Source organism: Podarcis cretensis (genome assembly GCF_951804945.1).
Source record: "Podarcis cretensis genome assembly, chromosome: 7".
NCBI lineage: Eukaryota > Metazoa > Chordata > Lepidosauria > Squamata > Lacertidae > Podarcis > Podarcis cretensis.
This window is the reverse complement of record NC_137176.1, coordinates 72890669-72915984: the sequence shown is the minus strand read 5'-3', so window position 1 is coordinate 72915984 and position 25316 is coordinate 72890669. Positions and strand designations below refer to the sequence as shown.

General features: G+C 42.4%; 1 protein-coding gene across 2 annotated transcripts in view; it reads left to right on the top strand.

Annotated features, from left to right (window-relative positions):
• The first annotated feature begins 6939 nt into the window (after nt 1–6939).
• The window catches only part of LOC307220337 (nardilysin-like), a 40772-nt gene continuing 22395 nt past the window's right edge, over nt 6940–25316 (top strand). The window contains exons 1-11 of one of the 2 annotated variants that reach the window (XR_013840840.1): nt 6940–7301; nt 8399–8753; nt 10334–10415; nt 12585–12738; nt 13425–13498; nt 16928–17023; nt 18345–18467; nt 20859–20916; nt 21633–21706; nt 22724–22793; nt 23675–23752. Coding sequence is in view for 1 of the 2 variants with exons in the window: in XM_079984205.1 (XP_079840331.1) it covers nt 7105–7301; nt 8399–8753; nt 10334–10415; nt 12585–12738; nt 13425–13498; nt 16928–17023; nt 18345–18467; nt 20859–20916; nt 21633–21706; nt 22724–22793; nt 23675–23752 (1361 nt within the window). In the remaining variant the exon portion in view is untranslated. The remainder of the gene's footprint in view (nt 7302–8398; nt 8754–10333; nt 10416–12584; nt 12739–13424; nt 13499–16927; nt 17024–18344; nt 18468–20858; nt 20917–21632; nt 21707–22723; nt 22794–23674; nt 23753–25316) is intronic. The other variant, XM_079984205.1, reaches the window with a different exon arrangement.

Below are 25316 nucleotides of genomic sequence, written 5' to 3'. Positions count from 1 at the left end.
CTGATGACCTGACGGATCTGAGGACCGTCAAAGATGCCGGCTTTCAACTTCTCCATGGTCAATCCTGGAAAAGCCTGGCACAAGTAAGTGAAGCGGTCAACATCCTTGTCCAGAGCCTTGGTGAACTGCTTGATTAAGCTGAGCTTGATGTGCAGCGGCGGGAAGAGTATTCTGTCTCTGTCCACCAGAGGGTCGTTGATGACGTCCCTTTTTTTGCAAGGCACCAATTCCTCCCGCACAGGCCAGTCCTTCTTCGTGTAATGCTGAGCATGGTCCCTACTATCCCACATGCACAGAAAACATGGGTACTTGGTGAAGCCAGACTGTTGTCCCAACAAAAAGTTCACCATCTTCAGGTCAACACAAATAAACCACTTATGCTGATCATAACCAATTTTCTCCAGCACAAACTTCACCGCTTCATAGTTCTCCTTCAGTGTACTCGAGTGAGCCAGGGGTATAGAGGCAAACTGGTTGCCGTTGTGTAGCAGAACACATTTCAGTGATCGCTTGCTGCTGTCAATGAACAGTCTCCAATCTTTGGGTTTGTACTGTGGCACTCCAAGCTTGAGCAGAAGCTGCACAATATCTGCACAGTACACCAAGTCCTTCTCTTCCGAGAAAAAACGGAGGTACTCTTGATGCCTGTTGAGGAAGAAGCTGATGCGAGCACTGTCAGAGAGGAGGTTTTTTTCCTTCAATCTGGATGCCAACAGTTCGGCAGAGTCCTTTGACAAGCTGAGGTCGCGAACCAGATCATTCAACTCCTTTTGGGAAAATGGATGTGGAGCATCATCTTCAAGAACCACTTCTTCTTCTTCATGTCCTTCAATACTGGAGGCATCTTCATCACTAATGTCAGGAAGTTCTCCAAAGATAGGCACTGGAATTTCATCACAATGAGCTACAGGATGACGTGCTGATTGAAGATCAGGATACTTGAGGCTGCTCCAGTTCTTTCTGTTGATCCCAGCCACACCAATTTATGGAAGATTTCGAGATTTTATAACTTCAAACTGATCCCTTTTCGACATAATCACCCAGAACTATTGGACCTGAATACTTCTTGTCATTAAAATAATCATTTCCAATCAAAACAATTATTCAACATGGCATTCTACCCCCACCAACTTCTTCTAAAATGTTCCACACAAGCGTACATGTGAACAAAAATGTAAAAAAAAACATGTGGTCATAGCTCAAAAACTTGACCTGATTGAGCAAAACCAATGTGATTTTTTGATTCAGCGCATCAAATTCGTCCTAAAAAACCTGAAAAAACACAGACAACAAATTTGTTGTAGACCAGTGTATAATTCTGCAGGACACATCTGGCCTCTGTTGAAATTCACAAAGCCTGAATTTCACACAAAGAAAACCTTAGATAATGCTAAAACATGTTTACCACTAACTTTCTTTCATCCTTAAGGAAAAAAGCCTGATAAAAACTTATCTTTATCTACTCTTAACGCTTTGATTACATCTCTTGCACCCTGACCTACAAATAACTTAAGGTATAACACTAACGGGGACGCAGGTGGCGCTGTGGGTTAAAGCCTCAGCGCCTAGGGCTTGCCGATCGAAAGGTCGCGGTTCGAATCCCTGCGGCGGGGTGCGCTCCCGCTGCTCGGTCCCAGCGCCTGCCAACCTAGCAGTTCGAAAGCACCTCCGGGTGCAAGTAGATAAATAGGGACCGCTTACCAGCGGGAAGGTAAACGGCGTTTCCGTGTGCGGCTCTGGCTCTGGCTCTGGCTCTGGCCAGAGTAGCGATGTCACGCTGGCCACGTGACCCGGAAGTGTCTCCGGACAGCGCTGGCCCCTGGCCTCTTAAGTGAGATGGGCGCACAACCCCAGAGTCTGTCAAGACTGGCCCGTACGGGCAGGGGTACCTTTACCTTTACCTTTACCTATAACACTATCACTAATATTCAGCATCCATGAACTGCGTTTCAAAGCACAAATTGCCTAAGGAAGCATACTGAATGTTAAAATGTGCACTACATATAAATTATGATAGGGTTTAGGGACAACGCTGTCAAATAAGTAGTGGGATTTAATTCAGTTGGTTCCCATTGAAGGGCAATCAGATGTCATCCAAATACTGGGAGTTTAACTGGCTTATGGCTGCCACCCAAGACTACAATGTGGAATAACAGGTTGAAAGTATTGATTTTCTGAAAACAGCCACCTCTTTGATATCTGTGACCTTTCTCTTGCTCTCGCTAGCCACCTTTCAAGTGGTCCTCAAGACATTTCACAAGGAAAGCAATAACTCCATGAATAGAAGGCATTAGAAAAACAATTAAAGTACATTCATGCTTTCAACTACAAGCACTGCAAAAGAGTTGCCATCTTGCACATGGGGAAACAGCCAGATCTAAGGGGCAAACCTGTCAAAAGAATTCACTCTGAGGGCTGGTGTTGACAGGTTGCCAACAGTGCTGGCTCTCATGGACTAGTCAAGGCTTGAATTAAATAGCTGCCCTTGACATACAGTAGATTTAATTAATAACATTGAGGGTAAAGGAGAAAGTTGAGAATCACCCCACAAGAAATGAAAGAGTGCCTTTTAGAAAATATTCAGAATGTATAACTTGCTGTTAAAATGGAACACACAAGATGAAATGGTTAAATCGGCTATGATAAAGTGGGCACAGGATATTGGGTATAACATTATGTTTGAGGACTGGGAAAGGTTGTGGACCACTGGGTTGAACTTCACTGCATGTAATGCTTTGAAGGAAAATGTAATGAAAATGATATATAGATGGTACATGACCCCAGTTAAACTTGCCAAAATATACCATTTGTCTGATAACAAATGCTGGAAATGTAAAGGAAATGAAGGAACATTCTTTCACCTCTGGTGGACGTGCCCTAGAGTGAAGGCCTTCTGGGAAATGATATATAATGAGTTGAAAAAGGTATTTAAGTATACTTTCCCCAAGGAACAAGAGGCCTTCCTCCTGGGTATTGTCGGCCAGAGGGTGATAAAGAAGGACAGAACTTTTTTCCTGTATGCAACAACGGCAGCAAGGATACTCATCGCTAAGCATTGGAAAACCCAAGATCTACCCACACTGGAAGAATGGCAGATGCAACTGATAGACTATATGGAATTGGCTGAGATGACCGGCAGAATCCGAGACCTGGGAGAGGAGAGAGCTGAAGAAGATTGGAAGAAATTTAAGATTTATTTACAAAAATACTGTAATTTGGTTGAATGTTAAGGAGGATGCTAGATCATAAATAATTGAGCACCACCAAATTAGGCGGAATTAGGACGATAAGTGAGATTGAGGAAAATATAAACCTTTTGGAGAATTATTAGATTATATTCAAATGAATGGGATACAAGAATCTAAACAAGATGATAAATTGCTGGCAAAATTTACAATGATGTAAGTGGGAGCGGGAGACGCGAGGGAGTCCAAAGAAGTTATGAAACTATGTTATGATATATGTTATACTGTTTATTATTTCTGTATTTGCATTTAAAAATCTTAATAAATATATATATATAATAAAAAAAAATAGAAAATATTCAGAAATTTGTTCCGTTGAGTTATGGAGTCACTACTGACAACTTAGTTAGAGGCAACAAATATAATTTCTACCACAATCAGTTAGTAGGAAGCTGCCTTCCATGGAGTCAGAAACTTGGTCCATCTAGCTTAGTATTGTCTAAACTGACTGACAGGGTTCTAGGCAAGAGCCTCTCCCAGATTTACCTGCGGACACCTAGGACTGAACCTAGAACCTCCTGCATGCCAGACATGTGCTGTACAACTGAGCCACAGCCTTTCCTAATGTGATGGTGACAATGTGATCCAGCATTTCTCCAGAGCCAAATGATGTTGACAGCCATGTTCACAGACATTGACAAAGAAGTCTTTATCTCATTTCTGTCTCTCAAACTTCTTCCCAAAGGGTCTTCTCATGTTATCCTCCCTAACTCTGCTGAATCAAGCCAGTGGCCCATCTAGTCCAACATCCTGGTCTCATGGTGGCCACCAAATTCTTATGTTGAACCCACAAGCATTCTGGTGGCTTACTGTGGTTCCTAGATTCATCTGACTGCTCTCCCACTCCCTGCAGCTGGAACCTAGTACGTGGCTGAAAACCTTGTGCAAGGAAGGATTGTCTATATTTTCAGAGCACCTTCGGAAGTTCTCCAATTATACACTTTTTTTTGTCTGGTAGTCTCAGCTACTTGCACTCTTCTTTTTAATATCTGTTAAGTGTTATTAACCGTCACTACTTTGCTTTCATGCCCATTTTACTGAAACCAAACACAACTGGATACAAACAGGATAGTCATCCAAAAACTATATAAAACAGTTTGTTTTGTTTTTTTAGGTTTGCATTAAAATGAACTTTGGCTCGGAGCACTGCATAATCCAGGCACTCATACTAAACTTTCAGAATGTAAGCAAAATATAATGTGATCCATTATAGATAAATCAGGTTTTAAATTGGATTATCTTTTCTATGGGAAGATGCATTAGGAATATAAATTACCCTGTAAACCTCAAATCCCTCATTCCTACTTTTTCAGTTGGCTCTTCCACAGCCCTGCTTATTCTTTGACATAAGTAGAGGTGATAATGGCACTATAAACCTACAGCGATTCTTTGCCAATGCTTCTTACTGACCTTGATTGCTCACTCTTGTTTTCCTTCCCTTCCAGAACTGATAGCAGAGAATCTGTTGCTATTCATCACACAACTGTAACGTGCCTTTTTCTGTTTGCAAAGCAGATATTGTCATTTAAAAACACACACAATGCATTTCTGAGGCAAATAATAAACATGCTCCAATGGTCTGCAATAACTTCTTGCCAGTTACCAATACTGCCTGGTTCCATAGGTGGAAGTGGTGGACAGGGTTGTGGTGGAGCAACTTCAAGGGTTCATGGATGGTCAGGGAGGATTTGGAGGAGCAATGGACAGAAGAGGCAGAACAGGGGCTCGGGAATGCTGAAGAGTCCCACAACCACCCAGAGACAGAGGAAGCAGAAGAGAGAGCAGAGAGTAGCCAGGGAGAGCAAGGGCTCAGGGATGCTGAAGAGCCCTGCAACCACCCAGAGGCTTGGGAAGGAAGCTCTTTGTTGGCACAGGAATCATAGGAAGCCACTCCCCAAATCTGACTCAACGGGTTCGGATGCGCAGTTCTGAACTGTAGCTGTTTCTTGTACAGTGGAACCTCAGGTTAAGAACTTAATTCTTTCTGGAGGTCCATTCTTAACCTGAAACTGTTCTTAACCTGAGGTACCACTTTAGCTAATGGGGCCTCCTGCTGCCACTGCACGATTTCTGTTCTCATCCTGAAGCAAAGTTCTTAACCTGAGGTACTATTTCTGGGTTAGCGGAGTCTGTAACCTGAAGCATTTGTAACCCAAGCTACCACTGTGTATATGTAATAAAGACTGTAAATACCACACTGACTGTGCCGGAGTGTAACCGCGAAGGGGAAACACCACCTTTACAATGGATGACACTGATTATCTGGATCCACCTCAGTCTGACTTCAGGGCTGGGTTGAGGATAGAATCAGGTTTGAACACTCTGGTGGATGACCTTTATTGAGAGAGAGAAAGAGGAGTGCAACCCTGTTACTCTTACCATGTATAATCATATAAATTTGTAATATGTTCTCCAGTTCGTTGTCTTCTTCTTCTTCTTCTTCTTCTTCTTCTTCTTCTTCTTCTTCTTTCTAATAACCTAACCAACACCAAGCATGGATGGCTAGAGAGATATACATGTTGAAACCTCTGACATTTGTGTGGCTGCACTGAAGCCTACTGTACAGAGATAAGAACCACATTTGTTGCTCTGCTCATCCCTGGCCATCAGTCCCCAGAAGGCAGACCACAAGGAAACGTGACCCTTATGCTGAAGAATGGTTCCTCACTACTGTGTTAGGCAAAGGCTACAAAAGAATGGGCCTTTTCTGTACAGGTGTCCAAATGGTGGAACTATCTCCAGAGCCATAGTTTTTCGGTGCCTTCGTTGTTATCTTTCTTTTTAGAAAAATGTATTTATTAGAACATATGACATGTAACAATCACACAAAATGGAAATAAAACAATGTCTCCCAATATACTAACAAAGTTACATCAAAGTGTATATATCAAAACCATCACAGTTTTAACAGACTACAGTGGTACCTTTGGTTAAGTTCCTAATTTGTTCCGGAGATCCGTTCTTAACCTGAAACTGTTCTCATCCTGAAGCAAAGTTCTTAACCCGAGGTACTATTTCTGGGTAAGTGGAGTCTGTAACCTGAAGCGTATGTAACCTGAAGTGTATGTAACCCGAGGTACCACTGTACAAGAGTTTATATGTAGGCAAGAGGAAGGAACAAAAAATAATATTTTTTTCCCATGCATGGCAAACTACGGGTACACAACAATTTTTATGCAGTCTTGGGGTAACTCCATTGATTACACAAATAATGAGGCATATTGTAAAACAGAATAATCTTTTAGATACCCTATGGTGCATGTCCTGTTCACTCAAGCTTTTAATGATATTTATGATCTTTATTCAGACAAATTTTTAGATGCCAACTTTTTATAGTAATTTCTACTGCTTGCTGCTACCTTGTGTACTAATTTTCCTGTCTGGTTTTATGTGATTTTGATTGTTGTTACCCACCCTTAGATTATTTCAGATGAAAGGCAAGATATAAGTTTTTAAAGGTAAATTTAGAAAAACCCAAATCTCTCTTGAAGTAACTTGAGGGCTTTTTATAAGTAAAAAACAAACAAACCTGGATACAAAGGTTTCAAACAAACCAACCAATTTATACATAGGTGACTGAATGAATGAATTTGATGTGCTTAGTTTTCTCCATTTCTTGTCTTATTTCCCTCACTACCCCTCATGGAATCATGGCTTGTTCCTTTATCTATGTCATAAACAGATGCTATCTCTCAAGAATCCAAGCATCCAACAGGGTCTGGGATGGATTGTATAGTCCTGTCAAGGAGGCTGGTTTTGGTATGGAAGAACAGAAGTTTCTGCAAGACAGTAACTAGGTGGGAAATTCAAGTGCAGGGTAGCTGGCAAGCACCTCGCAAATCACCTCAGAGCCACAGCTATGTCTAGAGGGACAAAGCCCGATGTGACTGAGAACTGCCCAGTCTTACGCCCACCGCAGCAGGGGAGACGGCAGGGGTGTCGAAGGACCCAGGCACAACAGGAAGACTCTGACGAGGAAGGACACAAGCGCCGGGCCAAGAAAAACGCAGGGGACCCCGATATTGTGAAGTCCCCCAGCGACCACAAAGAATACAGGTGAATAAAGGGTCTGGAGAAAAGAGCAACCCCCCTCAAGAGGCCAGCAGCACTGTAAATGTCCCAGTGTGTCCCAAGTACGTAAATAACCTAAAAGTACAGACTCGGTCACATAGTAAGTTTAAAAATTAAGAAGCAATTAAGCAATATCAAGGCATTCCCACCAGCATACCTGGCTAGTAGTGGCAATTTATTTTTTTAATGCAATGGTGGGAACTTGACTCCCAGGAAATCTGCATGAATTCCTATTATTGGGAAGTGGGTAGGCTGTGCTTAACTCAGTGACAATAGGCGAAGGTTGCCTATTGCGATCTCGTGGAGAATTGTTTCCCATGTTCTTTTTGAGATGCTTCACTGCTTGGAGCTTGTAAGGAGATGTTGACAAACTGGAGGACATAATAGAGATTTATACAATTATAGATCATGGAAAGGGAATATTTTCCGTCTCTTTCACGGCACTAGAATTCAGGGTAAATAGATGCAAAACAGACAAAAAAGGGAAGACATTTGAATGACATTTAATCACCTAGTGCAATTTGTTGCCGCAAGATCTGATTATGGGCTCTGGATTAGATATAGTATTTAAAAAGGTAGATAAATTTATGGCGGACAGATCAGTTTTACTTAGGATATTAGGTAACTGGAACATCAAGGTTCAGAGATAGGCAAGCAACTAATACCAGTTGATGGGGTGGGGCAACAAATGAGAGGGGAGTGACTGTTGTTCTCATGCTCTGCTGGGGACTTCCTGTGATTGTCTGTTGACTTCTGTTGCAAGCAGGACATGGTGCTGGTTGGACACTTGGGCTGTGCTCACACTGACCCATCCATAGTGCAAAAAAATAATGTAGTTTTTCTCAATCCAGAATTGTTCATACTCATCCTCAACAGGCTGCTTTCCACAAAGGGTGGGTTTAGTTACTGGATAGGCATTTGAAAACCCTCTCCTTGACCGGATTATCCTTGCATTTTTCTCCCTGCACATCCCCAGGTTAATAGAGAAGGGAGTGGTGACTGCCATCTTGGTAAATGCACGCCCACATTGGGCAAAAAGAGAAATAGAAACGATAAAAATGCTCATGGAATTACTTTTGCAGGTACATAAAATTAAGCAATGGCCTGAACGCTCTGCTTATTTCTGACTTATATATGGATGACTGCAATTCTTCTGAGGCGTCAGAAGAGGAAGACATGTCCTCTGATACGGACGATGGGAAAGACAGCAGCTTTGAGGATGAGAAGTATGGGAATGTGGAAGAATTTGGAGAAGTACCTGGAGGAAAAGAGGCCACTATTGAAGGTTATGGTGGAGTTCTAAGTGGTCATGGTAAAAAAGGTAAACAAAAAGAGCGTCGTGAAAGCAGAATCAAAGACGAGAACGATGACTATGAAATTTATGAACAGCTAGTCAAGAAAGAAGAGGAAAATAAGATGGACAGCACAGAAAAGCAGGTACGTTAGCAAGCAGCACAACTGCATGTTGACCAGGCAACCTTTTCCCTAAGCTAAATATTTGACACACAACAAAAAGGGAAACCTGTAAGGTATGTTCAACAGGGAGGAGCAACAAATCAGTGAGTATACCTGTACAATACACATCTCTATGCAAGCCTCTTTTAGCCACATTTTTAATTTTTGTAGGTGTATACCTATATATTATTTGAATTGGCTCATACGACAGTGGTTTTTAACCTTTATTAATATATATTTTCCATTTTTAACCTGCCCTTCAAAATGAAATCTTTCCAAAGGCGGTTTACAAAATGGATAAAAGCAATAGTGATGAACAAGGAAAAGGAATATCACAGCACGTTTCATGGAGGAAAGGGCTATCAAAGTCATGGCTATGCTCCACCTTCATGGTCAGATGCAGTAATGATTCTGAATACCAGTTTCTGGAAACCACAGGAGGAACGGCTAAGGGAGCTGGGCATGTTTAGCCTGGAGAAGAGGAGGTTAAGGGGTGATATGATAGCCATGTTCAAATATATAAAAGGATGTCACATAGAGGAGGGAGAAAGGTTGTTTTCTGCTGCTCCAGAGAAGCGGACACGGGGCAATGGTTCCAAACTACATGAAAGAAGATTCCACCTAAACATTAGGAAGAACTTCCTGACAGTAAGAGCTGTTCGACAGTGGAATTTGCTGCCAAGGAGTGTGGTGGAGTCTCCTTCTTTGGAGGTCTTTAAGCAGAGGCTTGACAACCATATGTCAGGAGTGCTCTGATGGTGTTTCCTGCTTGGCAGGGGGTTGGACTCGATGGCCCTTGTGGTCTCTTCCAACTCTATGATTCTATGATTCTATGAATAAGGTTTTGAGTCCTCTATGAAAGGGGGAGAATGAGCTATACTTCTGACTGGATTGGATGGAGGGGCACTGCACAGAAAATTTTTCATAGAACTAATACTTACTTACACAGTATGGAAAATACAGGTGACTACAAAGAGAATTTTGGTGTCAACAACAACATATTATATTACTTATACACCACACATCTGACTGGGTTGCCCCAGCCACTCTGAGTGGCTTCCAACATAATAAAAACACAGCAAAATATCAAGCATTATCCCAATACAGGGCTGCCTTCAGAAGTCTTCAGAAAGTTGTGTAGTTCTTTAATGTCCTTGACATCTAAAGGGAGGGCATTCCACGGGGCAGGCACCACTACTGAGAAGGCCTTCTGCCTGGTTCCCTGTAACTTCTCTTTTTGCAGAGAAGGAACCACCAGAAGGCCCTTGGAGCTGGAGACACACCTCACCATACACTGAAAGCACATTATTGCCCCTCCAACAAATCCTGGGAACTGTAGTTCTAGGCTAAGCTACAGCTCCCAGTATTCTTTGGGGAAAATAATTTGCATTCAATGTGCTTCAAATTTATGGTGTGAATGCAGCCTAAGTCTTGATCTGTTTTCTTTAAGATGGGGAAGCATTGTGATGGAACTGGAATTCTTTTATATTGGGGAAACATGCTGCTTTCTTTGTGATATAATGTCTATCCTCCCCCCCCCTCTCTCTCTATATATATTACAGTCTGCAGCTGCCCTTGCTGTTGGTGTTGGCAGTTTCTGTGACCCTGATGATTTACCTGGACTAGCTCATTTTTTGGAGCACAGTACGTAGCTACTTCTATATGTCTTTCTACCAAAAAAGAAAGCCACTGAAAAGATAGTCTATAATTTATTGGCCTGGGAGGCAGTTTTCTGGAATCAAAACACAATTATCAATATTTTCTTTTACTCACAGCTTGAAACTGATTTATAGTTTTATTTTAAAAGTTGATGAAATCATGGTTGAAAAGAATTAATAGATTAATAATAAATAAACTTAGCAGTTAATGGCCCAAAGAAAGCAATGTCTTCCCATAATCTCATACCCCCCCTCAGCTTGGTGTCTCCAGATATTTCGGACTCCAGAGCCCACTAGCTCCAGCCAGTATGCCCAATGGTCAGGGATGATGGGATGTATTCCAAAACATCAGACTTGAGGAATGTTTTGTGAACATATCTGCATAATGAAATCACTGGGGTGGTTGGGGAACCCTGCTTTATTTGCCTGCTCTGTGATACCATGCAATATGCAGTACCACATTTGAGGGGGACCTTCCAAAATCCCTCCTAGTGGACCATTCTAGTGGTTGCCTAGCAGTAACAACTGAGTCTGGGAAGCCACCCACCTTTTAAATTTCCCATAATGCCTCAGAGCAACATCACATTAGATAAGGGGTCACCAACCTTTCTTGGCCCGTGGGCACACACAGTTCATAACCAAGGACACACAGCAAACTATCCTGAAGTACAAAGCTGCTTCTGAGCCTCATTTCAGAGGTCTGAGAGGGTAGAAGACTTCTGTGTGTACTCTGTGGCACTGCAGGGGGAGGTTAAAACAGCAGGCACTTTCCCAGATTCTGTTGCTGCCACCAGATAAACTCATGGCTGAGGGAAAAGGCAGTCCGGAGGGCCCAAACAATGCTTGTGGGTTCTGCTACAGCACCTGGATCTTAGGAGCTGCCCAAGGTTCCAAGTGCTGAGATTGGCCTTGGATTCAGAGCAGAGTCTGCTCTGCAGTGACAGCATCGAGCCAACAGTAAATTACACTGAGCAAGTTGGAGATGACTGTTAGCAAAAACAGGATCTGCACTAATGAGCACTGCTGAAGAAATGCAACCTGTGCCGTTAATAACAATTGTGCAACCCCATACAGCACATAGGCGGCAATTATTCACACAATTAATAAATAAAATAAAAATAACCTGTGCTGTTAATAATGATTGTGCAATGCATGCAGCACAGGCAGCAATTATTCACACAATTAATAAATAAAATAAAAATAACCTGTGCTGTTAATAATGATTGTGCAACCCGTACCGCACATAGGCGGCAATTATTCACACAATTAATAAATAAAATAAAAATAATAAATATCTGATGCTGCAAGTTCACTTTATTTTAGATAGCTTATAAGTTTTCATGGCACTTTGTAAGTAGTTGTCTTATTCTCACAAATTTGATAAATGGTGAAAAATTGTTTTTGAACAAGAATATTAATTGTGTGAATAATTGCTGCCTATGTGCTGTATGGGTCGCACAGGCCTAATGAGCACAGCAACTCATCTCCGGCAGGTCTTGCCCTGTGAAGCAATTGCTGAGATGGAAGCTCCATGCCCCTCACCAGCTGCCTAAGTCCCCTTCTCTCCAGGGTTTTCCCAAGAAATTGGAGACTACGGCAGCATGAAACTGACTTCTCCTCCACCCTCTTCATGCCTCTCTTGGTTCTGGGAGATGTGGAGGAAGGGGAGCTTGTCGCAGCAGGAGGGGAAGACACCCTAACTTCTTCACCAGATTGATTCACTTCTGCCTCTTGGCCTCCCTTCTCCCCTGCTTCAACTTCTGACTCTGACTCTGCACATCTCTCTGCCACAGACTCTCCCTGCTCACTAAGCCCTGTGACCTCTTCAGCTTCAGACACTTCCTCCCAGGGCTCTGAAATTTCTTCCCTTGGGGGTTCCCAGCTGGTTCCTCCCACCATTCCTCTGTGTCCAGCCAGTGTGTGACAGTAGTGTAATGACCCAAGTGTTATAAAACCATCCCCCCAGCCTTTGAGGTTTGCCACAATCAAGTCTTGCACTCCTTCCAATGTATCGCGAAAGCTGTTTGGCTTAAAGCAAAAAGATTCAGCAAGAGATATGCATGGGGTTCATTGAAATGATCAGCAGCAGTACATGCTCTGAGCATATCCCAGGATTGGAAGGCATGCACCCAATTTTTTCAATGTTTTCTTTCAGTGGTGTTTATGGGTAGCCAGAAATACCCAGATGAGAATGGGTTCGATACATTCTTAAAGAAGCACGGAGGCTCAGACAATGCTTCGACAGACACAGAGCGAACAGTCTTCCATTTTGATATCCAGAAAAAATATTTTAGGGAAGCCCTCGACAGGTAACTTTGCAACACAAAACCAAATAACAACCAGGAAGATGTACACTAGAGGAGTGGGAGTGAGAAGCAGTGTGCAAAGTTATTAATGGTCATTATATGCAGTTCCCACTATCTGAACACAATGCATTCTCAGGAAACAGTTTGCGAGGTGAGCATTCTTATAACAAGTAACAATTTCCACTGATTCTTATGGGGAATTTTGACCCCCAAATGATGGGGGAGAGCAGGGAAACTCCAGGAAACCCTATGAAACCTTTCAAAAGGCAACCATGGAAGGAAAAAAATGCTCTTATTTGTCCTATCTCTTCTCTTTCCTTCCCCCCCCCCCACCCACCATGATTTTTGGCAAAACGATTGCCATATATAAGCAGAACACAAGAAATAAGACTTATTTGAGGCTGTTTATTTACAGTACTAAACTCAGGTCTGGCTATTTGGATATCTGAATCTGTGGGGGACGTATAGCAAGGTTTGGGTACTAATTCCTCATGTTTGGATAAGTGAAATTTTGTATAACAAGTGTTTGGATAGCAGGACCAGTGTGTACTGGTAATTTTAAATGGTCTACTCTGAGTAAGTTACTTGAACGGTATATCCCAAGGGACTGTATATGCACTTTTCAAAACAGAATATTATAGTTCTGCTTTTCAGCACAGCAGAAACCCGATTTTCAATTTCTCTTGTAGATGGGCACAATTTTTCATCCAGCCACTGATGATTAAGGATGCAATTGACCGAGAAGTTGAAGCTGTAGATAGTGGTAAAACAAATGGGTTTGATCTAAATTTTTTATTGTTGATATTCTTGCAATTCTTAAGAGAAACGATCTCATCAGGTTTAAGTAGCATTCCTATCATGAAATTTGGATGACCCATGTTTTATGTAACCACTTTATAAAAGTAATATTTAGATACAATGTCCACAATCCAAATATTTAAGCCTCCTTAAGCCCTTTGAAATAATGGTCTTAAGAGTGTTTAACTTTATGTTGGATTGTGGTCAATAAATTTTGGGAGTGTAATTTTATCAGTTCCCAGAGCATACCGAACTAGGTAATTAACTGTAAGGCTGCAATTCTAAGCATATCTTCAGGAAATAAATCCCATTGAATTCAGTAGGTCTTTAAATGCATTCAGGTTATAAGTTGTTATAAAATGTGGAGATATGTCACTTTCTGGTGTGAGTTCACAATGTGTGTTAATTGTGAGGATGACATGGGTGACGGGCTAAGAGGAAAAGAGTGACTACCTTTGTCTAACTCTAGTCTTTTATGTCTGAGGTTAAATACAATGCTTCACAAAGCACAACAGACAACGTGGGTTTCTCACTGTAGGAAAAATTATTTCCCCTCCAACCCATGCATCCTGGATTTTTCAACTGTGCCTCCAAACTTTAGATCTAATCTTCAGCTGTCTGATTTTGTGGATATATTCTCTTTAATTTCCGAGTCCTCATTTGTAAAGCAGGACTATTAATGGCCTACCTCTTTAGTCTGAGAGGATTTTAGACCTGTAATCCCATTTAAAATTGGCCTTGCACACTTTGTGAAATATTCAACAGGCTGCAGTACAATCAGAGTGCAGGACAGGATCTAGTGCTAGACATTGCTGCGCCAGGCTCAGTTCCAGACCCCAGATTTTGTCCTGCATTCATATCATACTGCAGAGCATTGAATCTGGCTCCCTTTTTTTTTGCAAACTATTTTACACTGCACATCTATGCCTGCCTTCTTGTAGGGATAGAGGAGAAATTAGATCCTGTTTGCATTTAAAGGTGAATCTATCCAATTTGCAATTTTCTGAAACAATATGAGAATTGAAACACAGCCATCCTTTGAAATTTGCCCTTCTCCCAATTTTGTGATGTGATTCTCCCAACCAATCAATGTTTACAAGAATGCATATACTGAGGAGAGTGTGCCTAAAAATGAATACATTAGTGAAATACAAAAGCACATTGCATTAGGGGAAATTACTTTTAAAAATGTGCATCTTATTCTAAACTGCATACAAAAATGTTTTTATTAGGAGATGCAGAGAAATGGTCATACTGCAGGCTCTAGCAGTTAGGCAGTTAAGAGCATGGCAGGTGACAAGAATAGCCATTACATATGGGAAAAAGGCCCTGGTATGTCAAGAAATGGAACCTTTGGACAGGGAGAGGGTAGAAAGGAGGAAGCTGCTCACAACCACCTTGGGGACAGCCTTTTCCTACATACAAAACATTGTATGCCAGCAAATGTGTACAGAATGCTCAAAGGATGGTGTTTGATGAATGGCTGAATGGACCACACTTTCCTGCTTAGGATATAGCTGCAGTTCAGCAATCCACGTTTAGCAATCCAGTACGTTTCCAAGCAAAGGGGACGCAGGTGGCGCTGTGGGTTAAAGCCTCAGCGCCTAGGACTTGCCGATCGAAAGGTCGGCGGTTCGAATCCCTGCGGCGGGGTGCGCTCCCGCTGCTCGGTCCCAGCGCCTGCCAACCTAGCAGTTCGAAAGCACCTCCAGGTGCAAGTAGATAAATAGGGACCGCTTACCAGCGGGAAGGTAAACGGCGTTTCCGTGTGCGGCTCTGGCTCGCCAGATGCAGCTTTGTCACGCTGGCCACGTGACCCGGAAGTGTCTCCGGACAGCGCTGGCCCCTGGCCTCTTGAGTGAGATGGGCGCACAACCCCAGAGTCTGTCAAGACTGGCCCGTACGGGCAGGGGTACCTTTACCTTTTTTTTACGTTTCCAAGCACAATTCAAAGTGTTAGTGCTGACCTTTAAAGTCTTGGTCCTGTATACCTGAAGGAGCATCTCCACCCCCATCATTCAGCCTGGACACTGAGATCGGGTGCCGAGGGCCTTCTGGTGGTTCCCTCATTGCGAGAAGTGAAGTTACAGGGAACCAGACAGAGAGCCTTCTCGGTAGTGGCACCCACCCTGTGGAACGCCCTCCCATCAAGGAAATAAGCAGCTATCCCACTTTTAAAAGACGTCTGAAGGCAGCCCTGTTTAGGGAAGTTTTTAATATTTAAAGCTGTATTGTCTTTAACACTCGATTGGGAGCCGCTCAGAGTGCCTGGGGAAACTCAGCCAGATGGGTGGGGTATAAATAATAAATAATAAATTATTATTATTATTATTATTATTATTATTATTATTATTATTATGCAAAAAAGGCAAACTGGAGGATAGGTCTGAGTCAAAGCAGTGCTATACAGATGCTGGTTATCAGATACACAAAAGTTAGTTTTCTGTACCATTCTTACCATTAGGGAGTGCACCATAGACAAGATACCAGTGTGGACAGCAGGGGCGTAGCATGGGGCTGCCAGGGGGAGGGTGGCCGCGAGTGCACAATTCTTGTGGGGGCACAAACCAGGCCACCCCATGCAGGCAAGCCCAGCCCAGCCTATTGCTCCTCTCCACACAGCTGAGGTCGGCCCCGCTTTGCTCCATTGTGGTCACTCTGGCAGTATCAGTGGTGAGGGCTGGGCTAGCACCCCTTTCCGCTGCTCAGTGCACACACTGGCTAGGCGCCAACAACCAACACTACATCGCTGGTAGACAGCTTTAAAGGGGGACTCGACAAATGTATGGAGAATATGGTTATCTTGCCTCCAGTATCTGGTGTATCTGGAGATGGCTGTATCTTGCCTCCAGTATCAAAGGTAACTGCATACCAGTCACTAGGGAACATGAGTAGGAAAACACTGTTGTGCTCGCATCCTGTTTGGGCATTTGGTTTGCCACTGTGGGAACAGAATGGTGAACTAGGTGGGCCTTTGGTCTGATCCAGCAAAGCTCCTCTTATGAATTAAAGGGCCACTGTGATCTCTTCCTTTCCTTGCCACCCTGCTCATCCCATGGCACCATGTTGACATGGACCTAAAGGAGGAGAAGGCAATTACCGCAGCTCCCACAGCTTCCATTTTCCTTGTGATGCTGGTTATTTCTGTTCATTTAATGGGCAGTGCCTCCCTTCCCTGGTGCCCTGGGAACTCCATGATTCAGCCCATCAGATGTATGCAGCAGAATGGTTTGTCTCTTTCCATCCCTCTCATTGTAGATGAGGTAGGTAGGTCAGTTCATCCGCTGCTGCTTCGTGTATGTGTGTTAATAGGCTGTTTCCTTGTCTAAATGATCTTATCACTGAAAAAGGTACTCTCCCTTCTGCTGCTTAATGTGTTCTTCAAAACAAACAGAATATCAAATAGCCAGGCCCTCTGATGCTAACAGAAGAGAATTGCTCCTTGGAAGCCTTGCAAAACAAGGACATCCTATGAGAAAATTCTTTTGGGGTAAGTATAATGTTGCGAGGTTCAGTTTAAAGTGTGGGGTTTTAGTTTAAAAGCATTAGGGAATTCTTGAGCTGTTGTACTTGAACAAAAGCCCTTAATTCTGGTTCCTTCCAAAGATCTTTGGCTGATGGTTGGTTGTTGTTTTTTTCCTGAATTGCTTCATTTCTGCTTAGTTTGGGATTTAACCCAGCATGGCCCTGAAACGCAAGCCCTGGCAAACAAATTTAGCAGATTATTTTTGACCAGCTGATTACATGAAGTTGGCCTGTCAACCCTGCAGAATAGCAGGTCAGGCAGCAATTAGTCCCAGCCCTGACTTCATAGTGCTTATTAACTCAGTATACATAAGACAACAGAGTGATTGAGTAGTGGGGGCACATTGTTACGGTCTATAACAACAACCCGGCATTGAAGAACAAAAATACTGTTCCCATCATGCCAACACTGGACCTGGATGACAGACTAAATCCTTCTCTCCCCTATCACCCATGGGCCAATGACATGAGGTGTCCCGTTTTTGCCCATGTAGATGATCAGCTGATGTCCTACCTTTACAAACCCCATTTGGTCCAGTTATATCTAGAATCAGGTGTTGAACAGGCAGACAAGACTTGGCCAAATGACCAGGTGGGCTAAATGGGGAGGCCTGGTGAGCCTAATTAGGCTTTTGGGCCAGAGGTTCCCAACCCCTGAAATAGGGGAAGAGCCATAGTTGGAACAGATGCTCTGCCTGAAAATGGTCTCAGGTTCAATCATTGGCGTCTCCTCGAGAAGGTTGTAAAGGACTCCTATCTGAAATCCTTGAGAGTTTCTGCCCTTGGATTGCTAAAAGGACTGATAATCTGACTTACAGTATTTACCGTACTCGAGTCCAATGTGCCATCGAATCTAATGCGCACCTCAATTTTCAGAACCTTGAAACCAAAAAAGGTATTTGCTGGCAAATGTAAATGTGCCATCGAATCTAATGCGCACCTTAATTTTGGCAATGTAATTTGGCCCAAAAAGGTGAGCATTAAATTCGAGTGAATATGGTATTATAAGAGAGCTGCTTAGGTTCCTGAGACATCTGGAAATATCCATAATTTGCCATTATTTGGGTGAGACTTGTTTATTAGGTGGAACTTCTAACTGAATGCAGTGTAACTGTCACGATTGATATTCATGACTTGGGCTAATCATGCTAAAATAAAAAATAAAAAATAGATGCATGATTGGTCCTGGAGAAGCTTTTTAGGACTAAGATATCTGATGCACGAACATGAAAACTTAAAACCCTCGCTGATTTCAAAGCAAATCTCTTCCCGTTAAAAATTTGCAGGTAATGCGGAGACACTTAAACATTCGCCGAAAAAGAACAGAATTAACACCTATCAGAGGCTTAGGGATTTCAGGACGCGTCACTACTCAGCCCACTATATGAATCTAGTTGTCCAATCTAGAGGTATAAAAATCTCCCTGTGCTGAACTATAAGTTATATATATGTGAGTATGCATGTTTGTTATACAATGCTATGTTAAGTTGTTGGTTGGGGGGGTGCACGTATGTTTGGAAGAATTTTGTCATGGTTCGTATGAGATCGCATACCATGAACTGTTTTGCTGACAATGCAGCGCCCAAGATAAGTAACTTTATGACTACAGGGGTCACCTATGCCAGTACAGTGGTACCTTGGGTTACAGACGCTTCAGGTTACAGACGCTTCAGGTTACAGACTCCACTAACCCAGAAATAGTACCTCGGGTTAAGAACTTTGGTTCAAGATGAGAAAAGAAATTGCGTGGCAGTGGCGCAGTGGCAGTGGGAGGCCCCATTAGCTAAAGTGGTACCTCAGGTTAAGAACAGTTTTAGGTTAAGGACGGACCTCCAGAACGAATTAAATTCTTAACCTGAGGTACCGCGGGAGTTGCTGATCGAAAGGTCAGTGGTTCGAATCCCCGCGCGACGGGGTGAGTTCCCGTCGTTCAGTCCCAGCTCCTGCCCACCTAGCAGTTCAAAAGCACCCCAAAGTGCAAGTAGATAAATAGGGACCGCACTCCAGCGGGAAGGTAAACGGCGATTCCGTGTGCTGCGCTGGTGCTGGCTCACCAGCTGCGGCTTAGTCACACTGGCCACATGACCCGGAAGCTGTCTTCAGACAAGCGCTGGCTCCCGGCGTCTTGAGCGAGATGAGCGCGCAACCCCAGAGTCGGTCACAACTGGACCTGTTGGTCAGGGGTACCTTTACCTTTACCTTTACCTTTACCACTGTACCTCCTTTGGCACCCATGAAAAATATCTCAGTGAATGGGAGACTGTTTGCTCTTCCTGCTCAGTTCATATTCAGACTGACTCAGCCCCTCCTACAACAAATACTTGCTCTTAAATAAGCCCACATTTCTTGAGATGCCTGGATTGGAAACTTACCCTCTCTTCTGTTCTGAAAGGGAAGATAGAGATGCAAAGCGCTTTTCTCTGTGTATGAACATGGCAGTGGGTGAAATATGTACTTTTTCCCATTGATGGAGGGGCGCCCATCGACACTATTTTGTTGTCCAGTCTATTTTTCTACTTCTTTCAGTGTGGCAGCCATTTTATATGATTGAGACATGGTTCACCCCAGGCCTTCTTGGGTTTATGATGTAATTCACTTAACACCAAAATGATATTTAAGCAGCTTACAAAGACTTATAGATATGGTACATAGATAGATATGCATATAGAATATACATACAGTGGTACCTCGAGTTAAGAATTTAATTCGTTCTTGAGGTCCATTCTTAACCTGAAACTGTTCTTGACCTGAGGTACCACTTTAGCTAATGGGGCCTCCCCTTGCCACTGTGCAATTTCTGTTCTCATCCTGAAGCAAAGTTCTTAATCTGAGGTACTACTTCTGGTTTAGCGGAGTCTGTAACCTGAAGTGTCTGTAACCCGATGTACCACTGTATTTCATTTTATAAGCATTTGCACAAAATAAAACAATAAAACTAAAACACAACAGTACTATGTAATGCAATAAAGTTCTAGAAAGGTAAAAAGCATAGCATCACACTTTCAAAATATTGTAAGAGTCAGGGAAAGTCTGCTGGAACAGACAAATCTTCAATTGCTTGAAGTGTTCTCATGTTTAGTGTCTCCTGAACTGCAAGTTTAGTGTGGATGTTTTCAGTGGGTATCTTTCAGGGTTCTTAATCACACAGGGAGATTCCACGCACAGAAAGGGTTCCCTGCTATATCAGTGTTTTTCATTTGGTGAGTAATGCCTGAATAAGAATAACTGAGAAGGTTGCTGGTCTGATACAAAAGGCAAATCATAGGGTGAAGGTTTATTAGGTATAATGTGACTAGGTAGTTCATTGAGGATGAACAACATCAAAACGAAGTGTGGAAAAAGTTGGGAGCTCCTGCAACTTTGCCATTTAGTTGATGCAAACATCTATGCATTGTGGGTTGTAGCAAACAAATTAATTGCACATGTGGAAGGACTTCCATTTGTACAAAGGAAATCCCCATCCCTTGCCTTCCCTATCACCCCTCACCTGAAATGTGGTCTTTAGGCTTGGGGAAAACCCCGTAGCAGATTTGAGATGGTGTGGGTGACGCACAGGAGGAAGAGGAATGAGAAGTACCATTGATGAGTGGAATTTGTTCCATCAGTGCAATGACTTCTTTCTACAGCCCCGTGTGTTCATAATATTTAAGAATGCTGCTCCAATGTTATCACCTTAACTTTGTCCTTGTGAGAACATACTGCTTTCTTTCTCTCCCCCCCCCTTCTTCTTCTTCTTCTTCTTCTTCTTCTTCTTCTTCTCTCTCTCTCTCTCTCTCAATATTTCAATATTTCTTTATTAGAAACTCTGGACACTTTGGAGAAATGGGTGACGGAAATTTTCTCACAGATCCCAAATAAGTAAGAAATTTTGTTGTTGTTCTTTATCCTAAAACTGTTGATGGCTTGCAAAATCTGATACTTTGTGACATATCAATGACATATCAATTAGAAATATAAAAGAGAAAGAATACGGTCAAATATTACTATGCATTCCTAAGATATAATTGTAAGGTGGAGTTTATGTGTGGCGTTGTTGTTTTTTACCAGTTTTATCCACTTTATCATAGACCTTTACTTTACCAGATCTGTTTTTGTTGAATTCTGCCAAGCCAGGGAAGAGAATCAAAGAATTATATTAAGGGGGAGAGAACTAGATATTTGAGAAATAGATGGAAGTACTAGTAAAAGGTACTGATCCTTGACTTCCTTTTAATTAGAGATACAATAGGGCAAGGACAAACATTAGATTGGAAATGCTGGGTCTTCCACCAAACTTGTAATCAGTGTCAAGCAAATAAATTCCGTTCTGAGAACCCACTAAAGCAAAGGCTCAGATGTAGTCATAGCATCCCATGAAAATAATGTGTAATTAACTATGCAGTCTTAGTTCAATGCAAACCTGTGCATATCTACTCAGAAGCAAATAACATTGAATTCAATAGGATTTAGTCCCTTGTAAGTGTCTGTTGGATTGCCACCTAAATATATAAATATTTGGAGGAGAGAACTGAGAGCAGGAATCAGTGGGAATTGCAATTTATTTATTTATTTATTGTTTCTTTATTGTTTTTAAGTGGATTACCCAAACCAACTTTTGGTCATCTGCCACAGCCGTTTGACACACCTGCATTTCACAAGCTTTACAAAGGTAATTAGTCTCAACCCAAAAATTGTTATCATTGGGAAATCTGAAGGGATATCACTTACCAAACTGAGGACCCACCTACACGGTTCAGTTAAAACATTTAAAATGTGTTGTAAAAATGTGACACCAGAAGGCGATGTAGAGCAGCAATCCATTGTCAATGGAAAATTGCATCAGAGCTACATTGCTTTTTTAAAAAAACCTTTACTGTCCCAGGATGGGTTACAACTACAGCTAAAAAAACAAGAAAAGTGTAAAAATAATTTAAAACAGGTCTCTATATTTAAAAACAACAACAACAATACAAACATTTAAAACAATTACACATGGTTTTAAATAGTTCAAATATAGATGCAATATGGGGTAAATATCTCTACTGACAAGACATATTGGAAGAAGAAGTTCTCCACTCAAAGTCCACCTCAGGCACAAGGTCACAGTGTGACCTTAAGGCAAGCTACTATCTTAGCTTCAGCTGTCTCTAATATGTCTCTCCTGTTTTGGTTTCTTCAGCCACAGCAGGCTCTGTAACTCTCCAGTGCCAGTGTGGTCTAGTGGTTAAGAGCGATAGAGTCGTAATCTGGTGAACCGGGTTCGATTCCCTGCTCCTCCACATGCAGCTGCTGGGTGACCTTGGGCTAGTCACACTTCTTTTAAGTCTCTCAGCCTCACTCACCTCACAGAGTGTTTGTTGTGGGGGAAGAAGGGAAAGGAGAATGTGAGCTGCTTTGAGACTCCTTCGGGTAGAGATAAAGTGGGATATCAAATCCAAACTCTTCTTCTTCTTCTCCAGTTGTTTGACTATGCCACTGAAGGTGCACTCTTCCATTGCCTCCTGAGACAAACGGATGCCAACTTTTGGTGTTTTTTTACATGGCCTTATAACCTTTGGAAGTAATATGTGTGCATGTTTATTCCTCTCACCACCTCTTTCGTTTCCCTTGCCCGTTTTCTCAATGTCTGCTGCAAGAATAACCACCCATGTGAATGTTTGAAATTGACTCATTTCTCCCGCCTCAGTTGTTCCAGTGAAAGAAATACATTCTCTGAGCATCTCTTGGAGTCTTCCCCCACAAGAAAAGAATTATCGGTAAGAGATCATTTTAAACCTACTTCCATTTATACAACGCACTAGTCAGACTGAGTCCAAACCAAAGGCCAGGCGGAACAGCTCTGTCTTGCAGGCCCTGCAGAAAGATGTCAAGTCCCGCAGGGCCCAGTCTCTTGTGACAGAGCGTTCCACCAAGTTGGGGCCAGTACTGAAAAGACCCTGGCCCTGGTTGAGACCAGCCTAACCACCTTGTGACTTGGGACCTCCAAAATGTTGTCATTTGTGGACCTTAAGGTCCTCCGCGGGGCATACCAGGAGAGGCAGTCCCGTAGGTACGTTGGTCCTAGGCCGCATAGAGCTTTAAAGGTCAAAACCAGCACCTTAAACCTGTCCCTGTACTCCACCGGGCCACCTGGTTCTGTATCATCTCACTGGCAGGCAGTAGCTCTTCAGGATTTCAGACAGGAATCTCTCCCCACCCTAACTGGAGATGCCAAGGATTGAACCTAAGACTTTCTGCATGCAAAGCAGATGCTCTACCATTGAGCTATGGTCCTTCCCTTTATTGTCTATGAAGCTATTCAGCATATAACCATGCAATCCAGTTTGCCAGAATTGCCCAAAATGTTCCTCAGTGCATATTTGACAAGTCCATTTTGGCAAAACCATGGAGTTCAAACCCACCAAGTCCCTAGTTCCATGATCTGCTGTGCAAAAGAAAAAGGGGAAAGGATCAAATAACTCTTGGGTAGTAGTGTCGCAGTGCAACACCAAGGTTCAGTACAACATTATTAAAAGCTGAAGAATGGATTGGTTAAGTTAAAGACAGATGATTAAAGAAGAGGAGACAAGTGTTGGAGTTAGGAGTTTAGGGGCAAATGTCAAACTTATTTAACTTATTTAATCTTTAATCTTTGTAGGACTAAGCCTCTTCATTACCTCTCCTGGCTGGTGGGACATGAAGGCAATGGCAGTGTGCTATCGCTTCTGAGGAAAAAGTATGTCTTGAAGATTTTGCTTTGTCAAGTTTGCACTGAAATGGGATAATCTTATGTTGCGTGATGAAACAGCTAAACATGTCAAATTATCCCTTTTGAATATTGAGAGGCAGTAAGATGACTTACAGGTTCTGAGACACTTTGAGCTGTTTTGAGTATGCATAAATAACCTCTTCTCTGCTTTATTTGCTTTTAAACTTTCATCAGTTTTTAGGTTGTATTTTTGTTTTAATGGGTATTGAATTTGAATAGATATTGGGTTTTATATTGGATTCATAATGGATGTTGCATCCAGCTCTGTCACTGAAACCACAGCTCAGTTTGATGACAAAGAGGGTCTTTTTTCCAGCTTTGGTCAGCAAGACAGCTACAGCTGTTCCTTGATCAGGGTAGCTTGACCACAGTTGTCCAAGGATTTGGTAATCTCATGGTTGGAGTATTGCAATGTTCTCTGAGTGGGGCTACCCTTGAGGTAGATCTGGAGTCTGAAGCTGGTACAGAACACAATTACTAGGTTGCTTGTGGGGGCAAACTACCGCCAGCATATATTTCCTGCGTTGCAGGGGGGTTGGACTGTATGGAGCTCGGGTCCCTTCCAACTCTACAATTCTATGATATCTTGCTTGTGGGATTTGACTGGCTGCCAGTTTGCTGCAGGGGCAAGTTCGAGGTTTTGGTACTAACATAAAAGGCCCAGAACCAGGTTACTTGAGACACTGTTTTAGCCCTTATATACCCAGTAGGTCACTGCAGTCTGCAAGAGAGCTTCTGCTGAACAGGGCAGAGATTTCAGTGTGGTTGCCCCATGGCTTGCATTGTAGCTGCCCCTCTTCTGGGGAATAGCATTCATGTCAAAATACCACAGGCAAAGACTTTCTGCATTTTCCGGAAGCAACTGAAGATAGTTTGGTTCCGACAAGCCTCTCTTGGTTGATTAATGAATCTCTGCCATGGATGTCTATTTATTTTGCTGTTGCCTTTTAAAACATAAATGCTTTTTGTGCTTTTGCCTGTTTGTTTTTGTTTTTCCTGTTGCTATTTTTTATTGTACACCACCTTGAGATAGGTAGAATGTAATTACTAACAATAATGTTGTTTTTTTACTTATCAAACAGTTTAGAAATGCTTTTAAATAAAATAGTAATCATCTCAAGTTACCCACCTTACTGCTTGGGTTGATTTCCTAATTCTACAAATGATTATGTCTTTGTTAAAAATCACAAAGTCATTCCAGATCAATGCATTGCAAATCATGTTTATCAAATGACAAAGTTTTCTAGTAGGACGGGCTGCTGTGTGTGTGTGTGTGTGTGTGTGTGTGTGTGTGTGTGTGTATGAGAGAGAGAGAGAGAGAGAGAGAGAGAGAGAGAGAGAGAGAATTGCAAATAAATTTGCATTTTGCACCTATAAATACCTTTTTGAGGATATTCAAGGTCATGGAAGATCACTTACCCTTTTATGTTATTTTTGAAGTGGCACACATTTCTAAAAGCAAAGCATCCTTAATTCCACCTCTCTTCCCCGTAATGAACTCAAAGGTAAGATGCTTTAAAATGCAATGTGG